Source organism: Erythrolamprus reginae, chromosome 12, assembly GCF_031021105.1.
Source record: "Erythrolamprus reginae isolate rEryReg1 chromosome 12, rEryReg1.hap1, whole genome shotgun sequence".
Classification (NCBI taxonomy): Eukaryota; Metazoa; Chordata; class Lepidosauria; order Squamata; family Dipsadidae; genus Erythrolamprus; species Erythrolamprus reginae.
The window spans coordinates 30,233,231-30,250,603 of record NC_091961.1 but is presented as its reverse complement, the minus strand read 5'-3'; the positions used below and the strand labels follow the sequence as shown (position 1 = coordinate 30,250,603).

The window sequence follows — 17,373 nt, the reverse complement described above, 5'->3', positions numbered from 1 at the left end:
ATCCTATTGTGAATTCAATTTTAAAACTGGGAAAGGGTTTGCCCTTTAAGCTTATATTCTAGTTTAGGGGAGCCCCAATTAGATTTTATGTTGGCTTTCCCAAGCCATTGAACTCATATTTTTTTAATGTTCTTATTGCACGTTCAGTTTTTATTTTAAGGCAATGGGTTGTAGGTATTACTATTTTGCAAACGGATGTGATTTACCAGAGAAGTTTTAATATTGAAATCTCCCCCCCCCCTTGTTGGCTAATTAGATGAGAGCATAATGGTACAGTTGTATAGTGAAACCTTCATTTATGAACCCGTGATACAACTAACCTTTCATACAGTGGGGCAAATTTCCATGGATAGTTTGTGTAGTGGCATCACTTAAATGATGTTAATTAGTATAATGGCATCCTTTGAAGGATGTAAATCACTAGAAGGACTTGCTTTCTGTAAATTCTGTGAGTAACAAATCCTCTCCCTGCCAAATTAATCCCTTAAAACAAATTTTCTCCATACTTTACCTTCCTCGTTGTCCCTCTTTTAATCAAATAATTTTCAGTATCTTGCTCAATCAGAAAAGTAGCGATCCGTCGCCCCTTAGTTGTTTCTACAGTGCTTATACACCACCAAATTGAACGTCCACACATTAAAAGATTAAAAATACAGAAATCATTCCCTCCCAAGCCCAAAGTAACTCTTTGCAGCTCCTGCAGTTACTCTGCAGTAACAATAAACAAAAATAAAATGTTAGCCCAACAATAATGTCAACAAAATCCATACAAATTATGTACCAAGGGCCCAATCGAAGAATGTGGCCTCAAGTGCCTTGCAAAGTACTCGGAACACAAGATATAACTCTGGAGGACATACAAAAAATGAGGCCATTGCAGTGACAGATGACCTTGGTGTCCATATACTTCTGCTGTGGAGCAGGAAGGGAATCTAGACCTCCAAATGTTGCCTGTGTAAGCTGGGCAGATTCTGCTCGGGGGGATCAAGCTACTTGCTGTTGACAGCCTTGCCTGGCATAAATGCTCTAGTCCCTGTTCATAAAAGAATGATATTGTAGGAAGAGAGCTGTGTTAGTCTATAAAACTCTGGTAGCGCTCTTTCCGAGTCACAGATTTTATTCAAAGGCATAAACTTTCATGAGTTTCAGCTTACCAAAACTTATGCTGTCAATAAAGCTTGTTACTTGGAAAAAAGTGCAGTTAGATTCCTGGGGGAAACGTGTCAGTTTGATAGCATTGTTTCTTGAGTTCACTGACGCTGCTTTAAGTTCCCTCTTTTCTTCCATTCTCTTATTCCTTCCTGTGCAGGGAATTACATGGATGTGTGATCTTCTCCCTCCCGGAAAAATAAAATGAAGGGCTAAGAAGATTCCCAGAAACTCATACATGTAACTTCCGAGAGAGCTGATGCTGAAACTAAAAAATAGCCATCTTGTGTAAGTGGGAAACATTCTGCACTATTTATTTTGTGGGATAAAATAATTCACCGATTGAACATTTTTACACCAGATGCCCTCCTAAGATTTAAAGATTTTTGGCACTTTTTCCCTTCAATCTCCGATGTCAATGTCTAGGGTTTAGCTCATGTTTCCATCACTTTATTATTTTATTCATTTATTAATCAGATTTGTATGCCCACCCCTCTCCGCAGACTCGGGACGGCTAACAGCAATAATAATACAATGTAAACAAATCTAATATTTAAGTTAATGTAAAACCCCAATTTAGAAACCAATCATACATACTAACATACCACGCATAAATTTTATAAGCCTAGGGGGAGGGAAAGTATCAATTCCCCCATGCCTGACGACAGAGGTGGGTTTTAAGGAGCTTACGAAAGGCAAGGAGGGTGGGGGCAACTCTGATATCTGGGGGGAGTTGTTTCCAAAGGGTTGGGGCCGCCACAGAGAAGGCTCTTCCCCTGGGTCCCGCCAAACGACATTTATCTGCTTTAATTCCAGGAAGTGAGGGAAATAACTTGGTTGGTTGCTGCTGCAGTTGAACAGTTGGGTGATCTACTATACATCACTCACATTTTTACCTTCTGCCCATCTCTGGTGTTGATTAATTCCTTGGTATCTTAATTTGTGTGTTATTTCTACTCCCGTCTGCAAAATATTGACATACGCAACAAATTGGAACAACACAGATATACCTTACAGATTGAATGTTTTATGCCCAGCATCTGTTCACACTAGAAAAATGAAGAAGAAAGTGGTAATGTTTGTATAGTTATTTTATTGGTATAGAATAGTATATTCTGTGCTAATTGAGTTTTGAATGCATTCCACACCAGAGATTTTGTGACTGAATTCAGAAATTTACAAAAGGTCTATTTTTCTTTTCCCCCACAAACATATACAGTATTTTGATAGAGGTTTGAATGGTTTAAGGAGCTAAATTGCACATGCTTCATTTTGCCCGTTGCAATCCCACTTACCTGTTCCTGATCTTCCTGAGTGACCAGAATATGATGCTTCAAAGCATCATATAAGTTCCTCCAATGTCTTCTTTCAAGCTTGAATATTTAGGACAGGGGTGTCCAATCTTGGCCACTTTAAGACTTGTGAACTTCAACTTCCATAATTCTCTACCCGGCATGTCTAGCTAGGGAATTCTGGGAGTTGAAGTCCAGAGGCTTTAAAAGTTGCCAAAATTAGACATACCGAATATATAAGCCTTCTTCTTAACAAGGGCCACTCTGAAAATAATAATAATAATAATAATTTACAGTATTAGATTTGTATGCCGCCCCTCTCCGAAGTTCCTTCACCTTTGATCTTGGAGTAAACTTGCTTTTTTAATAACATCCTTACTGCACGAGGCTTTCCAAATGTTTAATGAATTTAACACATCCCCTCACCCAAATTAAAAAAGGGAAGGTGCTTTGTCTAAAAATGTGTTTTACGTTTGTCAGTTGGAAAGAAGGCATTTATTTCCCATCTTTTGAACCACAGCATTTCTGGAAGGGACAATGGATCAGCCCAGTGGGAGAAGTTTCATGCAAGTCCTTTGTGAAAAATACAGCCCGGAAAACTTCCCTTATCGCCGTGGTCCCGGAATGGGCGTGCATGTCCCAGCTACACCTCAGGGTTCACCTATGAAAGGTAGGGGTTTTGGCTGCGTTTTTCTTTCGACTTCCCTTGACTTGCATTAACATTTATTATGTTTACTCTTTGTCCTCCTTCTTTTGTAAGAGGGATGGGAGGAAAACGGAGTTTCTTTCTGGACTGCAAAGAATTTTGGGGTGTACTAACTGCATTCACTCCTTCCTCCCTAACTGTTCTGTCGGGCTCTCTGGTAGAATCCTCCCAAAAATTCACAGGTACAAATTTCAGACACACACACGTTTGAAAATTCAAAACAATGTTCTTTATAATGAAAATTCACTTAAACCAAGCCCTCTTTTGGTATAGCAAAGAGCACTGGTCTCCAAACAAACTGGTAATTTATACAAGTCCCTTATCAGTCCTGTGATACTTAGCTTGCAGCTGTGAGGCAATTCACAGTCCTTCTTCTTTCACAAAGTGAAACACACTTTGCTCTGGTTTAGTTTCAAAGCGGGGAAAAATCAGCACACAAAAGGTCAGTCAGCAAAGCAGTCACGAAACACAACAATCAGATAATCCTCCACAATGGCCAAACCCACAGGCTGCTCTTTATAGCAGCCTCACTAATGACCACAGCCCCACCCAACCACAGGTGGCCTCATTTTCTTTGATAATAATCTCTCAGTTGTTGTTGTCTATGCATCGCTCTCCGCATGCGTGGCTGTATCATTAACTCTTGTTCTGAATCCAAGGAGGAGCTAGAGAATTGATCTCCTCCTGAGCTGTCTGCCCCACTCTCCTCCTCCCTGTCACTCATGTCTTCTTGGTCAGAGGAGCCTTCATCAGCAGATTCCAACGGGGGCAAAACAGGCCTGCAGCATGTGGATGTCTCCCCCACATCCACAGTCCTTGGGGCAGGAGCTGGGCCAGAGCTAACCACAACACTAACCACCACCCTCAATTCTGATTTTGAATTCCTGTCAGGTTGATTTCTATCGCAGACATTCCCAAAGCGGAAATACAAGCCAGGTTATATGGGTGGAATTGACAGTAACTGAATGCGACAGAAAAGAACGAAAATAAGTTGAGTCAGCCGAGGAGAAAATATATTGTATGTCATTCAGAGTTAACCTTTCCAGAGTTTTTAAGGGGGAAAAAACCCCTTCTAGTTATTTTTCTGATTTCTTCATTCAAGTACCTCGGAAAGATGGAAAAGCTATCTTGGCCCTGAGTCAAGGTTATGTTTTCATTAAAATGCTTCTATCCAGCAAAATATCACAATGTATGTCGCAACATACTGCTTCCCTGTTCAATCTCCATACTCTCATAACCCGTTTCTTATCAACCCTCATGAAAAAGGCTCAATTAAACTTTTTCTTTCTGTTGATAATCATTGCAATTGTCCCAGGAAACCCATCTTTTATATGAAGAAAGTAGATCCCTCTAGATGTTTGTATCTTTCCTGTTGTCTCCAAAGTTACTATTTGCTAGATTTTTCCCCACCCGGAGTATGTATGTATGTATGTATGTATGTATGTATGTATGTATGTATTTATGTATTTATTTATTTTATTTTATTTTTATTGATTGATTGATTGATTTGATTTGATTTGTATGCCGCCCCTCTCCGTGGACTCGGGGCGGCTAACAACAGTGATAAAAACAGCATGTAACAATCCAATACTAAAACAACTAAAAAAAACCTTATTTATAAAACCAAACATACTGCTACTGAAGAACCTACTGAACATATTACTAGGGTAGATGATCTGTGATGGCCTCAGCACTCTGCCAGCGAAAACGGAGCTTGTGGACCCCTCCCGAGTCCCAAGCAGAGGTGGGTTCCTTCCGGTTAAGACTAGTTCACCCGAACTGGTAGCAAACTGCTGTGATGTCACAATGACATCATGGAACCGATTTGGTCATTTCCGGTGTGTGAGTGCCACCATCTTTTTTGGGGGAGGGGGATATTTTTTTTATTCTGTGCATGGACAGAAGCCGAGTTTCCGGCACAGCGCATGTGTCAACATATAGTTTTCGGCTTTTTTCCCGGCACTGCACCTGCATGCCCACGAGGCACGTGAGGAAGTGAACTGGCAGCAAGTTAAGTTAGAACCCACCACCCCTGCTCGCGAGCTCCGTTTTCACGGTGCAGAAGCACCACGGGCTGGTCCTTTGCTATTTCCAGGGTGGTCCCACGGGCCAGATCTAAGCACCTCATGGCCGTATCCAGCCCCCAGGCCTTGAGTTTAACACCCCTGTCCTAAACTAAATAATTACATTGATTAGGCTTTAGGACGGCGGTTCTCAACCTTTCTAAGGCCGCGACCCCTTAATACAGTTCCTCATGTTGTTTGGTGATCCCCAACCATAAGTCTAGCACCAATTCTCCCAACAGAACTTTAAGCTGATTGGCAGGAAGGTCGGAATGACACCCCCACTGTAAATGCCTGGTTGGTCGGATTGTAAAAATAGATTCCAAGGCACCAGAATAGAAGATTTAGTTCCTAACGCCATGGGAATATTGTCTTTTCCCATGATCTTAGGTGACCCCTGTGAAACGGTCATTCGACTCCCAATGGGGTCCCAACCCCCAGGTTGAGAACCACAGCTTTAGGACATTTTAATTTGCAGTTTCATATATTTAAGAGTCACTTTTCACAGCAAAGAGCCTCTTGGATTGCATAGTAATAAAACAGTATCTTTTAAAAACAGCCACATCGGGTACAGTTCATCAGGCATAGAATCTTATTTTTATACAGCAAAAAAATGTATTCTGCATCAGATGTGCTTGGATGGGCAGGTGATAACAGTGCTCAGCAAAAAACGAGAGACTCCTTAAATAAGGGCCCCCTGTCGGTTCCGCTTTTTCAGACCGCCTCAACCTGCCAAGCGTGCTGGTGTTGAACAGCTGTGGGATCACCTGTGCAGGAGACGAGAAGGAGATAGCGGCCTTCTGTGCTCACGTATCCGAGCTGGATCTTTCCGACAACAGATTAGAAGACTGGCACGAGGTAAAGCAGCGTGTGCGAACTTCACTCTGAGTAGGAACCAGAACAGCTGTTTTTTGCTGCAGGTAGAGACGGCTCTTCCAGGTAGATTGACAGGTGCATCTGGAATTATTCAAGCCAAATGTCCTCGCCCGGGACAATCCAAGGACTTGGTATCTGGAAGGTTTAGTGTCTTCTCCTTCCATTTCCTCCTCCAAACATCCAGGCCACCTCTTCTTCCTTGGTCATCTCTCTGAAGTTTCTCTTTAGAGCTCCCATCATCAGCTTCTACACAGTTTCATAATCTCAGCGACAATCGAAGAGTGGGAGGGAAGAAGATGTCCCTTGTTTTTCTCTCATTTTTCTTTCTTTGGGACCTGTTAATTCCTGCACTAGTTTAGTTTAGTTTAGTTTAGTTTTATTGGATTTGTATGCCGGCCCTCCCCGAAGACTCGGGGCGGCTAACAGCAATAATAAAACAGTGTACAGTAATAATCCAATACTAAAAATGATTAAAAACCCATTAATATAAAAAAACAAACATACATACAGACATACCATGCATAAAATTGTAAAGACCTAGGGGGAAAGAGTATCTCAATTCCCCCATGCCTGGCGGCAGAGGTGGGTTTTAAGTAGCTTACGAAAGGCAAGGAGGGTGGGGGCAATTTTAATCTCTGGGGGCAGTTGGTTCCAGAGGGCTGGGGCCGCCACAGAGAAGGCTCTTCCCCTGGGTCCCGCCAAGCGGCATTGTTTAGTTGACGGGACCCAGAGAAGACCCACTCTGTGGGACCTAACTGGTCACTGGGATTCGTGTGGCAGAAGGCGGTCCCCGAGATAATCTGGTCCGGTGCCATGAAGGGCTTTATAGAATGAGGTCTGGACTGAAGCAAGGGAGATGCAGTTTCAAGCATATGACCCTGGGCTAGTTCTCCTCTATCAGCCCAACTGATCTTACCCACAATCTCTTGAGGGGGTAAAATGAAATTAGACCCACGGCTAACTCACCTTCAGCTATTGGAGAGAAGGCAGAATGTGATTTTAAAAATGGAATGTTCCTGTTGTTAATGAAACACCCTGAGTTGTCTTAATTTTCCTAGCAGGCAGTTAAATGGGTTATAGGATCAGGAAGAACTGTACAGTAAGGATTTGCAGCTATGAATTCTAACAGATCCCACTGACTCTCATTACTGGTATCCCTCTTTTAGCCCATGCGTCTTCCAAAAAAACAGATTCAGGTTGGGCCAAAATGTTGCAATAATTGTTCTAAATGCTCTCCCGCAGTTTGTATATGTGTTTTCCTCCATGTTTCCTTGTGGCAAGGTTTTGGATTACAGTGTTCCCTCGATTTTTGCTGGTTTGAACTTTGCGAAAAGTCTATATCATGGTTTTTCAAAAATATTAATTAAAAAATATTTTGGGGTTTTTTCCCCTATACCATGGTTATCCCCGCCCGATGACGTCATATGTCATCGCCAAACTTTCGTCCGCCTTTAATAAATATATTTTTTAATAAACTTTAATAAATAAACAGGGTGAGTAATAATCTAAATGGTTGCTAAGGGAATGGGAAATTGCAATTTAGGGATTTAAAGTGTTAAGGGAAGGCTTGGGATACTGTTCATAGCCAAAAATAATGTATTTACTTCCGCATCTCTACTTCGCGGAAATTCGACTTTCGCGGGCGGTCTCGGAACGCATCCCCTGCAAGAATCGAGGGAACACTGTATAATAAGCCAAGGGTAGGCAAAGTTGGCTCTTCTATCACATGTGGGCTTCCGCTCCTAGAATTCCTGAGCTAGCATGATTGTCTCAGGAATTCTGGGAGTTGAAGTCCACAAGTCATAAAAGAGCCAACTTTGCCTACCCCTGTAATAAGCCAAAACACGAAAGGTTGTTTTATTGCCTTTTGGCCATCGGTTTTTCATTCTCAAATGTTAAAAGAATTAGAAGGTTGTTTTCGGAGGGGGAGAACCCAAACATTAATTAATTCCAGGAATCAAAAATTCTTTACTAAAATAGTATTTGGCGCATGCAAGGTTGCAGAAGAGATGGGTAACCCCGGATAAAATAGTCCTTTGAAAAATGTTGGCACTTGTAAGTTATTTCTTTTGTATAGTTGTTGTCCTTCTCTTTAGAAGTCTGCCAGGTATTTTTTTTCCCCTTATCAAGTCTTTCTAAGAGTGTAATTAACTGAACCATCGAAGGGAACAAGCAATTAACCAATCAATCTCAATCATCAAATGGCTACAGTATGAATTACAGATAACTATCTTGAATGCTGTTAGAATCCTTATCATTCTTCAACTCAGTGGACTGGAAAGGTTGTGGGAGGTTTTAATATTATTTAAGATCTAATTGCCGGGGTTTTGTTTCTCTTCTTCTCCTCCCAGGTCAGTAAAATTGTGTCCAATGTCCCTCACTTGGCGTTTCTCAACCTGAGTTCCAATCCTCTGAACTTGTCCGTTTTAGAAAGGAAATATGCTGGATCTTTCTCTGGTGTTCGCAAACTTGTGCTCAACAACAGCAAAGCTTCCTGGGAAACAGTCCACACCATACTGCAAGAATTACCAAAGTAAGTCTAAAGGAAGTAAGGTTTTGAAGTTTAGCTGACAAGATCTATTAAGGAAGGAGAAGGGCTACAATAGTTAAACTCAAAACATAAACTCCAAAAAGTAAATTGGAATTTCTTTTTTTTTTTTACTTCTAATTGCTTTCCTCCAGACTAGTACTGGACAGGGCCCCCACAAACATGTTATCTGTTTGACCGTTTGAATCTCATCGAACAGCTGCATTTAGCACCAGAGCTGACAAATTCAAATTCTCTCCAAAGGAAACCCAGCCAAGAACTGTAGATTTTAGAACTTGAACCTAGAGTTCATTGCAAAACCTGTAGTTTAGATTTCCCTGTCTATATTCTGCTTGACCCTATTTGGTCTCCTATCTGGTTTGGTTTCCATGCATGTAAGTGTTGCGTATTTTTAATTTTATACTAGTGGCTATATCCCCATCAATTTGTTGCTCTACAAATTAAAGGAGGAGTTTGAGGCACTCGACAAAAGGTAATGGAAAGTTTTGCTAGCCCATTTGGCTACCATTGTTACTGTAGCCTAAAGCAGCCTGTGGCTCTGGAGCCGCATGTGTCTCTTTCGTCCTTCTGTTGCAGCTCCCTGTCACTCAAAATATGTGTCACAACTGCCAATGTGTGATACTTGCAGACATGTGATTTACTGAGTTTATTCGACCCCCAGTAGGCCCATCATGGGTAAAAGAAAAGTTTCAGAAGAAAACAGAATGTTTAATTCAATTACATATGGAAGTTCTGTGACCGCTCAGGAAATAGTGAGGCACGGGAAGGGTTTTGTGGCTCCCGGTGTTTTCTTTTCTGTGGGAAATGGGTCCAAATGGCTCTTTGAGTGTTTAACCGACCCCTGGCCTAAAGAAAGGGAGGCAAAGGAGCTGCCTGGATATGATTTTAACAAAAAAAAAATCCATGATTTTCAAATCTGTCAAGATAATTATGACAGCTTCTTGTCATTTTATTTATTTATTTATTTATTTATTCGATTTTTTATGCCGCCCTTCTCCTTAGACTCAGGGTGGCTTACAACATGTTAGCAATAGCACTTTTTAACAGAGCCAGCCTATTGCCCCCACAATCCGGGTCCTCATTTGACCCACCTCGGAAGGACGGAAGGCTGAGTCAACCTTGAGCCGGTGATGAGAATTGAACCGCTGACCTTCAGATCTACAGTCAACTTCAGTGGCCTGCAGTACAGCACTCTGCCTGCTGCTCCACCCTGGCTCATATTATAATTGTATTTACATGTTACTGAATGGGGTTCCAAGAGGTCTCGTCTCCCTTATTTAGTCTGTTCCCTTATAATGACATTAGTATGAGATGCTGATTTAAGATGATAGTTTCATGTGTGTGTAGGTTTACGTGTGTAAACTGAAAGCTTTGATATATCTTAAACTCCATATACCGGCAGTGCAGTAAATCAGGCACAAATACAAAAACCTCTGGAATTATACCACTTTTCTATTTGGATAGCTCTTTTATTTCTTTTCCTATCGAGAATCAGTCAATAGCATATCCATCCTTAGACAGAGCACATCACAAAGCCATTTGTGGTTTGTGCAGATCTATCTACTTCCAAAGTTTTAGACCACATTTGGACAACGTTTCCAAACTACTACTAAGCTGCTTGGGGCATTTATCAGTAAATTTATCAAATTAACAGATAACCGTCCCCGTTCTGCCTTTCTGCTCTTTGCTTATCAGATCAAATAGCTCGCTAATGGACATGCTGGCTTTTGATTGAGACTAAATGGGGGTGGAGAGAGAGAGAGCAGGGCGACTTCCAGTTAAACGCTCCCTTACATATTTTATAAGGCCTGGATTGTCTGGCAGAGGCTCCCTTCATCTTGGCAAGTCTGTTTTCCTTCATGTGGGACCAAAGCTTATTTCATCCAGCCTTTAACCAGCCAAATGCAGATTCCTCCAGAAATCCAGAGATGGGATTGCAAGGGCAACAGACCTTTTTGCCACAGTAGTTTCCCCTTAGGCTTAGGAGGAAATGTTTGGGAATGCTTTTTCTGATGCTGCTGCAAGTAATGGTGATGCAGTGGTACCTCTACCTAAGAACACCTCTACTTACGAACTTTTCTAGATAAGAGCCGGGTGTTCAAGATTTTTTTTGTCTCTTCTCAAGAGCCATTTTCCACTTACAAACCCAAGCCTCCGAAACTGTAACTGGAAAAGGCGGGGAGAAGCCTCCGTGGGGCCTCTCTAGGAATCTCCTGGGAGGAAACAGGGCCGGAAAAGGCAAGGAGAAGCCTCCGTGGGACCTCTCTAGGAATCTCCTGGGAGTAAACGGGGCCGGAAAAGGCGGGGAGAAGCCTCCATGGGGCCTCTAGGAATCTCCTGGTAGGAAAAAGGGGGGGAAAGGCGGGGAGAAGCTTCCATGGGGCCTCTCTAGAAATCTCCTGGGAGGAAACAGGGCCGGAAAAGGTGGGGAGAAGCTTCCATGGGGCCTCTAGAAATCTCCTGGGGGGGAACAGGGCCAGAAAATGCGGGGAGAAGCCTCCATGGGGCCCCTCTAGGAATCTCCTGGGAGGAAACAGGGCCTCCACCCTCCCTGTGGTTTCCTCCATTGCATGCAATATTTGCTTTTACATTGATTCCTATGGGGAAAATTGCTTCTTCTTACAAACTTTTCTACTTAAGCACCTGGTCACGGAACGAATTAAGTTTGTAAGTAGAGGTGCCACTGTATAGCTCATCAGTGTATTTTCCTTCAAACCAACATGAACTTGGTTGCCTAGAGATGTTGCTGCATATTTTAATTGGAACTTTCTCCCTGCAGCTTGGAGGAACTTTTCCTGTGCCTTAACGACTATAATACAGTGTCTTGTTCTCCGTCCTGTTGTAATTCTCTCAAACTGCTCCACATAACTGACAATAATCTCATAGACTGGATTGAGATCCGGAAGCTGGGGATAATGTTTCCGTCACTAGATACTTTGGTCCTGGCCAATAATGGTCTGTCGGCCATTGAAGACTCCCAGGATACTCTGGCAAGGCTCTTCCCGAACTTGCGGTCCATCAGTCTGCACAAGTCAGGTGAGACCTTGGATGAAATATAAGGGAAGGATAGAGGAGGCCCGTTGGGTCGGAACAAAGGCCTAGCTCAGTCATGGCCAACCCCTTCCCTTCCTCAAACACTGCCCTCTCCGCGCATGTCCACAGGCCTTACTGTGCTTGTTTTTTAATATTCTGGGTTTGTTTTTTATGATTTTTTTAGCTTAAAATTGTAATTGGATTGGTGGGTATTGGATTTGTTATTATGTATTGTTTTTACCTTGTTGTGAGCCGCCCCGAGTTTGCGGAGAGGGGCGGCATATAAATCCAATAAATCTAATCTAATCTAATCTAAAGCCCGGTACGTCAAAAAAATGCCCAAATGGGCAAACCAGAAGCTCAGGAAAATGCACTTTCAGTTTTCCATTATCTATCTATCTATCTATCTATCTATCTATCTATCTATCTATCTATCTATCTATCTATCTATCTATCTATCTATCTATCTATCTATCTATTGGATTTGTATGCCGCCCCTCTCCGTGGACTCGGGGCGGCTAACAACAGTGACAAAAAACAGAATGAAAAAATCCAATTCATACATACAAATATACCATGCATAAATTGTAGAAGACTAGGGGGAAAGATTATCTTAATTCCCCCATGCCTGACGGCAGAGGTGGGTTTTGAGGAGCTTAACGAAAGGCAAGGGGGGTGGGGGCTATTCTAATCTCTGGGGGGGAGTTGGTTTCAGAGGGTTGGGGCCGCCACAGAGAAGGCTCTTCCCCTGGGCCCTGCCAAACGACATTGTTTAGTTGACGGGACCCGGAGAAGGCCAACTCTGTGGGACCTAACTGGTCGCTGGGATTCATGCGGCAGAAGGCGGTCCCAGAGATAATCTGGCCCGATGCCATGAAGGGCTTTATAGGTCATAACCAACACTTTGAATTGTGACCGGAAACTGATCGGCAACCAATGCAGACTGCGGAGTGTTGGGTGTGATATGGGCATACTTAGGAAAGCCCATGATTGCTCTCGCAGCTGCATTCTGCACGATCTGAAGTTTCCGAACACTTTTCAAAGGTAGCCCCATGTAGAGAGCGTTACAGTAGTCGAGCCTCGAGGTGATGCTGTTTTTTGCACTCCAGGGGGTTCCAGGAAGCTTCCTGAAGCTCCGGAGTTCAAAAAAACAGCACAACGGCAAATTGGAAGTGCGTTTTTCCAAACTTGTGGTTTGTCCGTTGGGTGATTGTTTTGCCTCCAGGCAACACAAGGTTCCCTGAAGCATCTGGAGGGCGAAACAGCCTTTCCGAAGGCCGAGAATCAACTGGCATGCTGGAGCGGACACAGGGCAAAATCTCACACGCCACCCAGTATGTCTCCGTGCGCCACCACGTTTATCCATCACATTTATCCAGGCTTCTGTTCTGGAGAGCTCACAAAAGCATCCTCCTGCTGTGCAGAGGCACATTGTCTCTCAAGCATGGAAATAAATTATGGCTCGGTTATGGCTCAGTGTGGCTCGGCACAAACAACGAGGCAGCGTCCAGATTCTCTCTTGGTTACATGTTTGTTCAGGCCTAGACAAAGGTGTGGGTCCTTCTACAGGGCTGGAAAAATCCTGACTACGTTCTAGAGCAAGTGTATATAGGTTTCTCAGCTAATAATAGACAAGGTATAGAAATTACCCAAATCCAGTGGTAATGAGCTTGCTCGGTTGCAAGCTTTATGGGTTCTTTAACGAGGTCTTCACAAGTCCGGAGGCCTTAATTATTTCATTTTTCTCATTTCAGCCTAAGAATCTAAATCAGCAGACCAATTATCAGAATTCCGATTAGCACCCCAGGAGTAGGTTAACACTTTTTAAATCCTTTAATTAATAATTTTATCCCGACAATTTTGTCTAATCTCTATCAAAAGTCATCTTGACTGGCAGCCTTTACTATGGTGTTTTTTTTTCATTGTGATACCTATAGTTTCCATACGCTCTGCAGTAACTTTCTTCATGAGAAAACCTCTCAACCTTTTGATTTCTCTGCAAATCGAGATCGAGTCCTCTGTAAATTAAGATTATGGGAAAGATAATTTCGTTAACTCTTCATCATGCCATGCATTTTTAGCAACTCATGTGGCATTGATATTTAATGAGGCATTAAAACATTTTGCATACGTTTCCTCATCACTGTGTGTGCATACAGTGAATGAACATCTAATGACAAGCCAATTGGTTCTTTTCATGCTCATTCCTAAATTTAATTTCAACACCTTTTATTTGCGCAGACAAATATTTTTCATCATCTCCTTTTACAGTTTTATTAAAGCATGTTACTCTTTTGGGTTTAATCAAATCAACGACTGGTACAATAGCTATGTCAACTGGCTCTAGATCGGAGTCCCCAAACTTGGCAACTTTAAGATTTGTGGGCTCCAACTTCAATTCTGGGAGTTGAAGTCCACAAGTCTTAAAGTTGCCATGTTTGAAGACTTCTGCAGATGGTTTATTGTCATAGAGCTATGTTCCGTCTGGGTCACTCCGGAAGCTATGACCAACCCAAAAAGATAAGCCAGACACACCGGTAAAATTCAAATACAGTTTTATAATGTTCAAGAGAAACGAAGCTAACTGAATATGTCCTTACAAAGCAGGAAAACACTGGAACTCCAAATATATACACGAAGGCAATTGTCCATGCATCAATATAGGATTCTTGCTGCCAAGACGAGGCTGTAGATAACAGACATACACCTCCCACGGGTCTTCAAGACTGCGAGGCCACAATCCAGGAACAGACGCCGAGAAATAATGCAGGTTACAGCAACTCCAAACTGATAACACTCCACCCTTCCCTGCTAATGAGGACCACACCCAAGCCCTGGTGTTCCTTATTCAATGCTGATAATATTTCTTCAATTGATCCTTCCTTTGATCTAAAGGTCTCTGTTGCATGTCAATGACAGCTTGTGCCTCATCACCTAATGACTCCAAAGACTCCAAGCTACTGGCTGGGGAGAGCCCCTCCCCAGGGCTCCCATGCTGTTTTTCCTCGTCACATTCCTGACTGTACTCTCCTCCGTCCGACTGCTCAGCCCCCTCCTCTTTGCTGTCAGCCTTCTCCGGGCATGGAGCCAGCAGAGACGCAGCTGGTCTTTGATCTGCCTCAGGCTGAACCACAACAACTTAGAGATGGGAAAGAATATTTTCCTGGTATAACCTTTTTTTAAAAATGAGGTGGGCCATTTTCAGCATCTGAAGCTCCATACCCCCATCACTCAAGAATTCAGTGCTCTCTAGAAAGGAAAGTATAATTATTCCTTAAGAATAACCCCATCCAGTTGCTTCCATCTGTTTGGATTTGGATTCCACTGGATGGTAATAACAGGGTTTTACTGATTTATTTAGCTTACTACATTCATACTGCTGGGAATACGAGAGTAAGACAAAGCCTTAACTTCCCAGGAAATCTAATCCAGTCGCCGTGTTTTTACCAAAACATATAAGTCTCTTTCAGTAATTAATCACCAGCTTCATTGGAGCAGCAAAGGTGCAAATGAAATATTATTTTCAGAGGGTGAAAGTAATTGAACAATTCCCCCAAATAATCTAACTTTTCAAGGTTGACATTTAAAAAAATAACAAAACATAATTCTTCTAAGATCAGCTGGGATAAATCTGTGTTCAGACATCATTCCCTGGTAACATTAATTTTCTGTTACATTTGGGAAATGTTTAATAGACATTTGAAAACTGTGTGCCTGCCTTCAGTTGTTTTTCTGTTGTGTTCCTCATCTACTTTCGGCCTGCGACTAATTTTCACACAAGCACAACTTTGACCTATAATGCTTTATACCTCTTCCCTTGCCTGAGTTCCTTGCCTGAGCCTTTTCCTTTCTTTAAAGCAGGTCTGCATTCCTGGGAAGATGTGGACAAACTGAATTCTTTCCCCAAGCTTGAGGAAGTGAGGTTGCTGGGAATCCCTCTCCTTCAGTCCTACACCAATGAGGAGCGGAGGAAGCTGGTAATAGCCAGGTCTGGAGATTTTGTAGCATAGACCCAGCCTTAACAATAGCAATAGCATTTAGACTTATAATACCGCTTCACCTTTGGAATCCTGGGTTCAGTTCTGGAGACCTCGCCTACAAAAAGAGATGGATCAAATTGAACGGGTCCAAAGACGGGCTACAAAATTGGTGGAAGGTCTTAAGCATAAAACGTATCAGGAAAGATTTCATGGACTCCGTCTGGAGGACAGAAGGGAAAGGGGGGGACAGGATCGAAACATTGAAATACGTTAAAGGGTTAAATAAGGTTCAGGAGTGATGTGTTTTTAATAGGAAAGTGAATGCAAGAATAAAGGGGCACAATTTGAGGTTAGTTGGGGGAAAGATTAGAAGTAACGTGAGAAAATATTATTTTACTGAAAGAGGAGTAGATGCTTGGAACAAACTTCCAGCAGACGTGGTTGGTAAATCCACAGTCACTGAATTTAAATATGCCTGGAATAAATATATATCCATCCTAAGATAAAATATAAGAAATAGTATAAGGGCAGACGAGATGGAGGTCTTTTTCTGCCGTCAATCTTCTGTGTTTCTATGTTTCATAGTGCTTTTACAGCCCTCTCTAAGGGGTTTACAGAGTCAGCCTCTTGCCCCCAAAAATCTGGGTCCTGATTTTACCCACCTTGGAAGGATGGAAGGCTGAGTCAACCTTGAGCCGGTGGTGAGATTTGAACTGCTGAACTACAGCTAGCAGTTAGCTGAAGTAGCCTGCAATGCTGCACTCTAACCACTGCGCCACCCTAGCTCTAATTAAAATTGTGCGTGACTTAGGTCTAAGGTGCTCAGTCTCACAGGGGGAATTGGAAGATAGTGGACTCCTGTAACTTGTCAGTTTTGTGAGTGAATCAAAAAATATGCGGGGAGGGAGAACCTACGTTCTGAATTAAAATTGTTCCACGTAATATAAGCGGCAATGGATTTGCAAACCCCACCCTAAATAGTTCTGTTTGAAAGTACTACAATAATATCCTTGGGGGGGAAAGTCATAAATCTTTTGTATTGGAAACTATTGTTTCTTTGTGCCCATTTTTTCTTGATTCCCAGTTGGTATTTTTAATGCTTGTTATACTGCAGACTTACTTATATAAAACCATTACCTACTGTTTTTTGTTTTTTTTAAAATATATCAGTGGTTTGGATTAAAATTGATCCCTTCCATCTTCCCGTCTAGCCCAGGGCATCAGGGAGAATGATGGCAAGGCCCTAAACTCAGATGAGCTTGCACTTCAGTATCTCATTTGACAGTTTTGCAGGCAGGGCGATGGCTCATTGTGGCTAAGGACCAGAAATAAGGAAGGCCTTTGTCAATCAGACCCTATCGATGGGCCACTTCGCGGCCTTCCCTTCTGGTGTACATTTTGTGTTTCGCAGTGAGAATATGCCCATTGCATATATGCTGGTTGTCATCTCACTGAAATCTCAAAAGCCACTGATGAAGGATGTTAAATTAACTGTGGAGAAGCTTAGAGACAATTGCTTGAACTGTGGCCTAATAGGTACTAGTGCCAATTTAAAAGAAAAAAAGCCTTTGATCCCACATTCTGCAGTTCCACATTCATTATTTTCCTTAGTGTTTAAAATGCCTAAAGTGGGTGCACCTGAACTTGAATGCTGTCCTTTCGGTCAGCTATCTTTCTATTCATGTAGAAAATAAATATACAGTAATACCTCGTCTTACGAACCTAA

General features: G+C 42.3%; 1 protein-coding gene across 2 annotated transcripts in view; it reads left to right on the top strand.

The window, feature by feature from the left end:
* Positions 1 to 17,373, top strand: part of TBCEL (tubulin folding cofactor E like) — a 37,169-nt gene that overhangs the window by 5,971 nt on the left and 13,825 nt on the right. For both annotated transcript variants that reach the window (XM_070765657.1, XM_070765656.1), the window contains exons 2-7: positions 1,310 to 1,437; positions 2,962 to 3,111; positions 5,929 to 6,068; positions 8,438 to 8,619; positions 11,414 to 11,670; positions 15,529 to 15,655. In XM_070765657.1, the coding sequence (XP_070621758.1) occupies positions 2,979 to 3,111; positions 5,929 to 6,068; positions 8,438 to 8,619; positions 11,414 to 11,670; positions 15,529 to 15,655 (839 nt within the window). In that variant the 5' untranslated portion in view covers positions 1,310 to 1,437; positions 2,962 to 2,978. The remainder of the gene's footprint in view (positions 1 to 1,309; positions 1,438 to 2,961; positions 3,112 to 5,928; positions 6,069 to 8,437; positions 8,620 to 11,413; positions 11,671 to 15,528; positions 15,656 to 17,373) is intronic.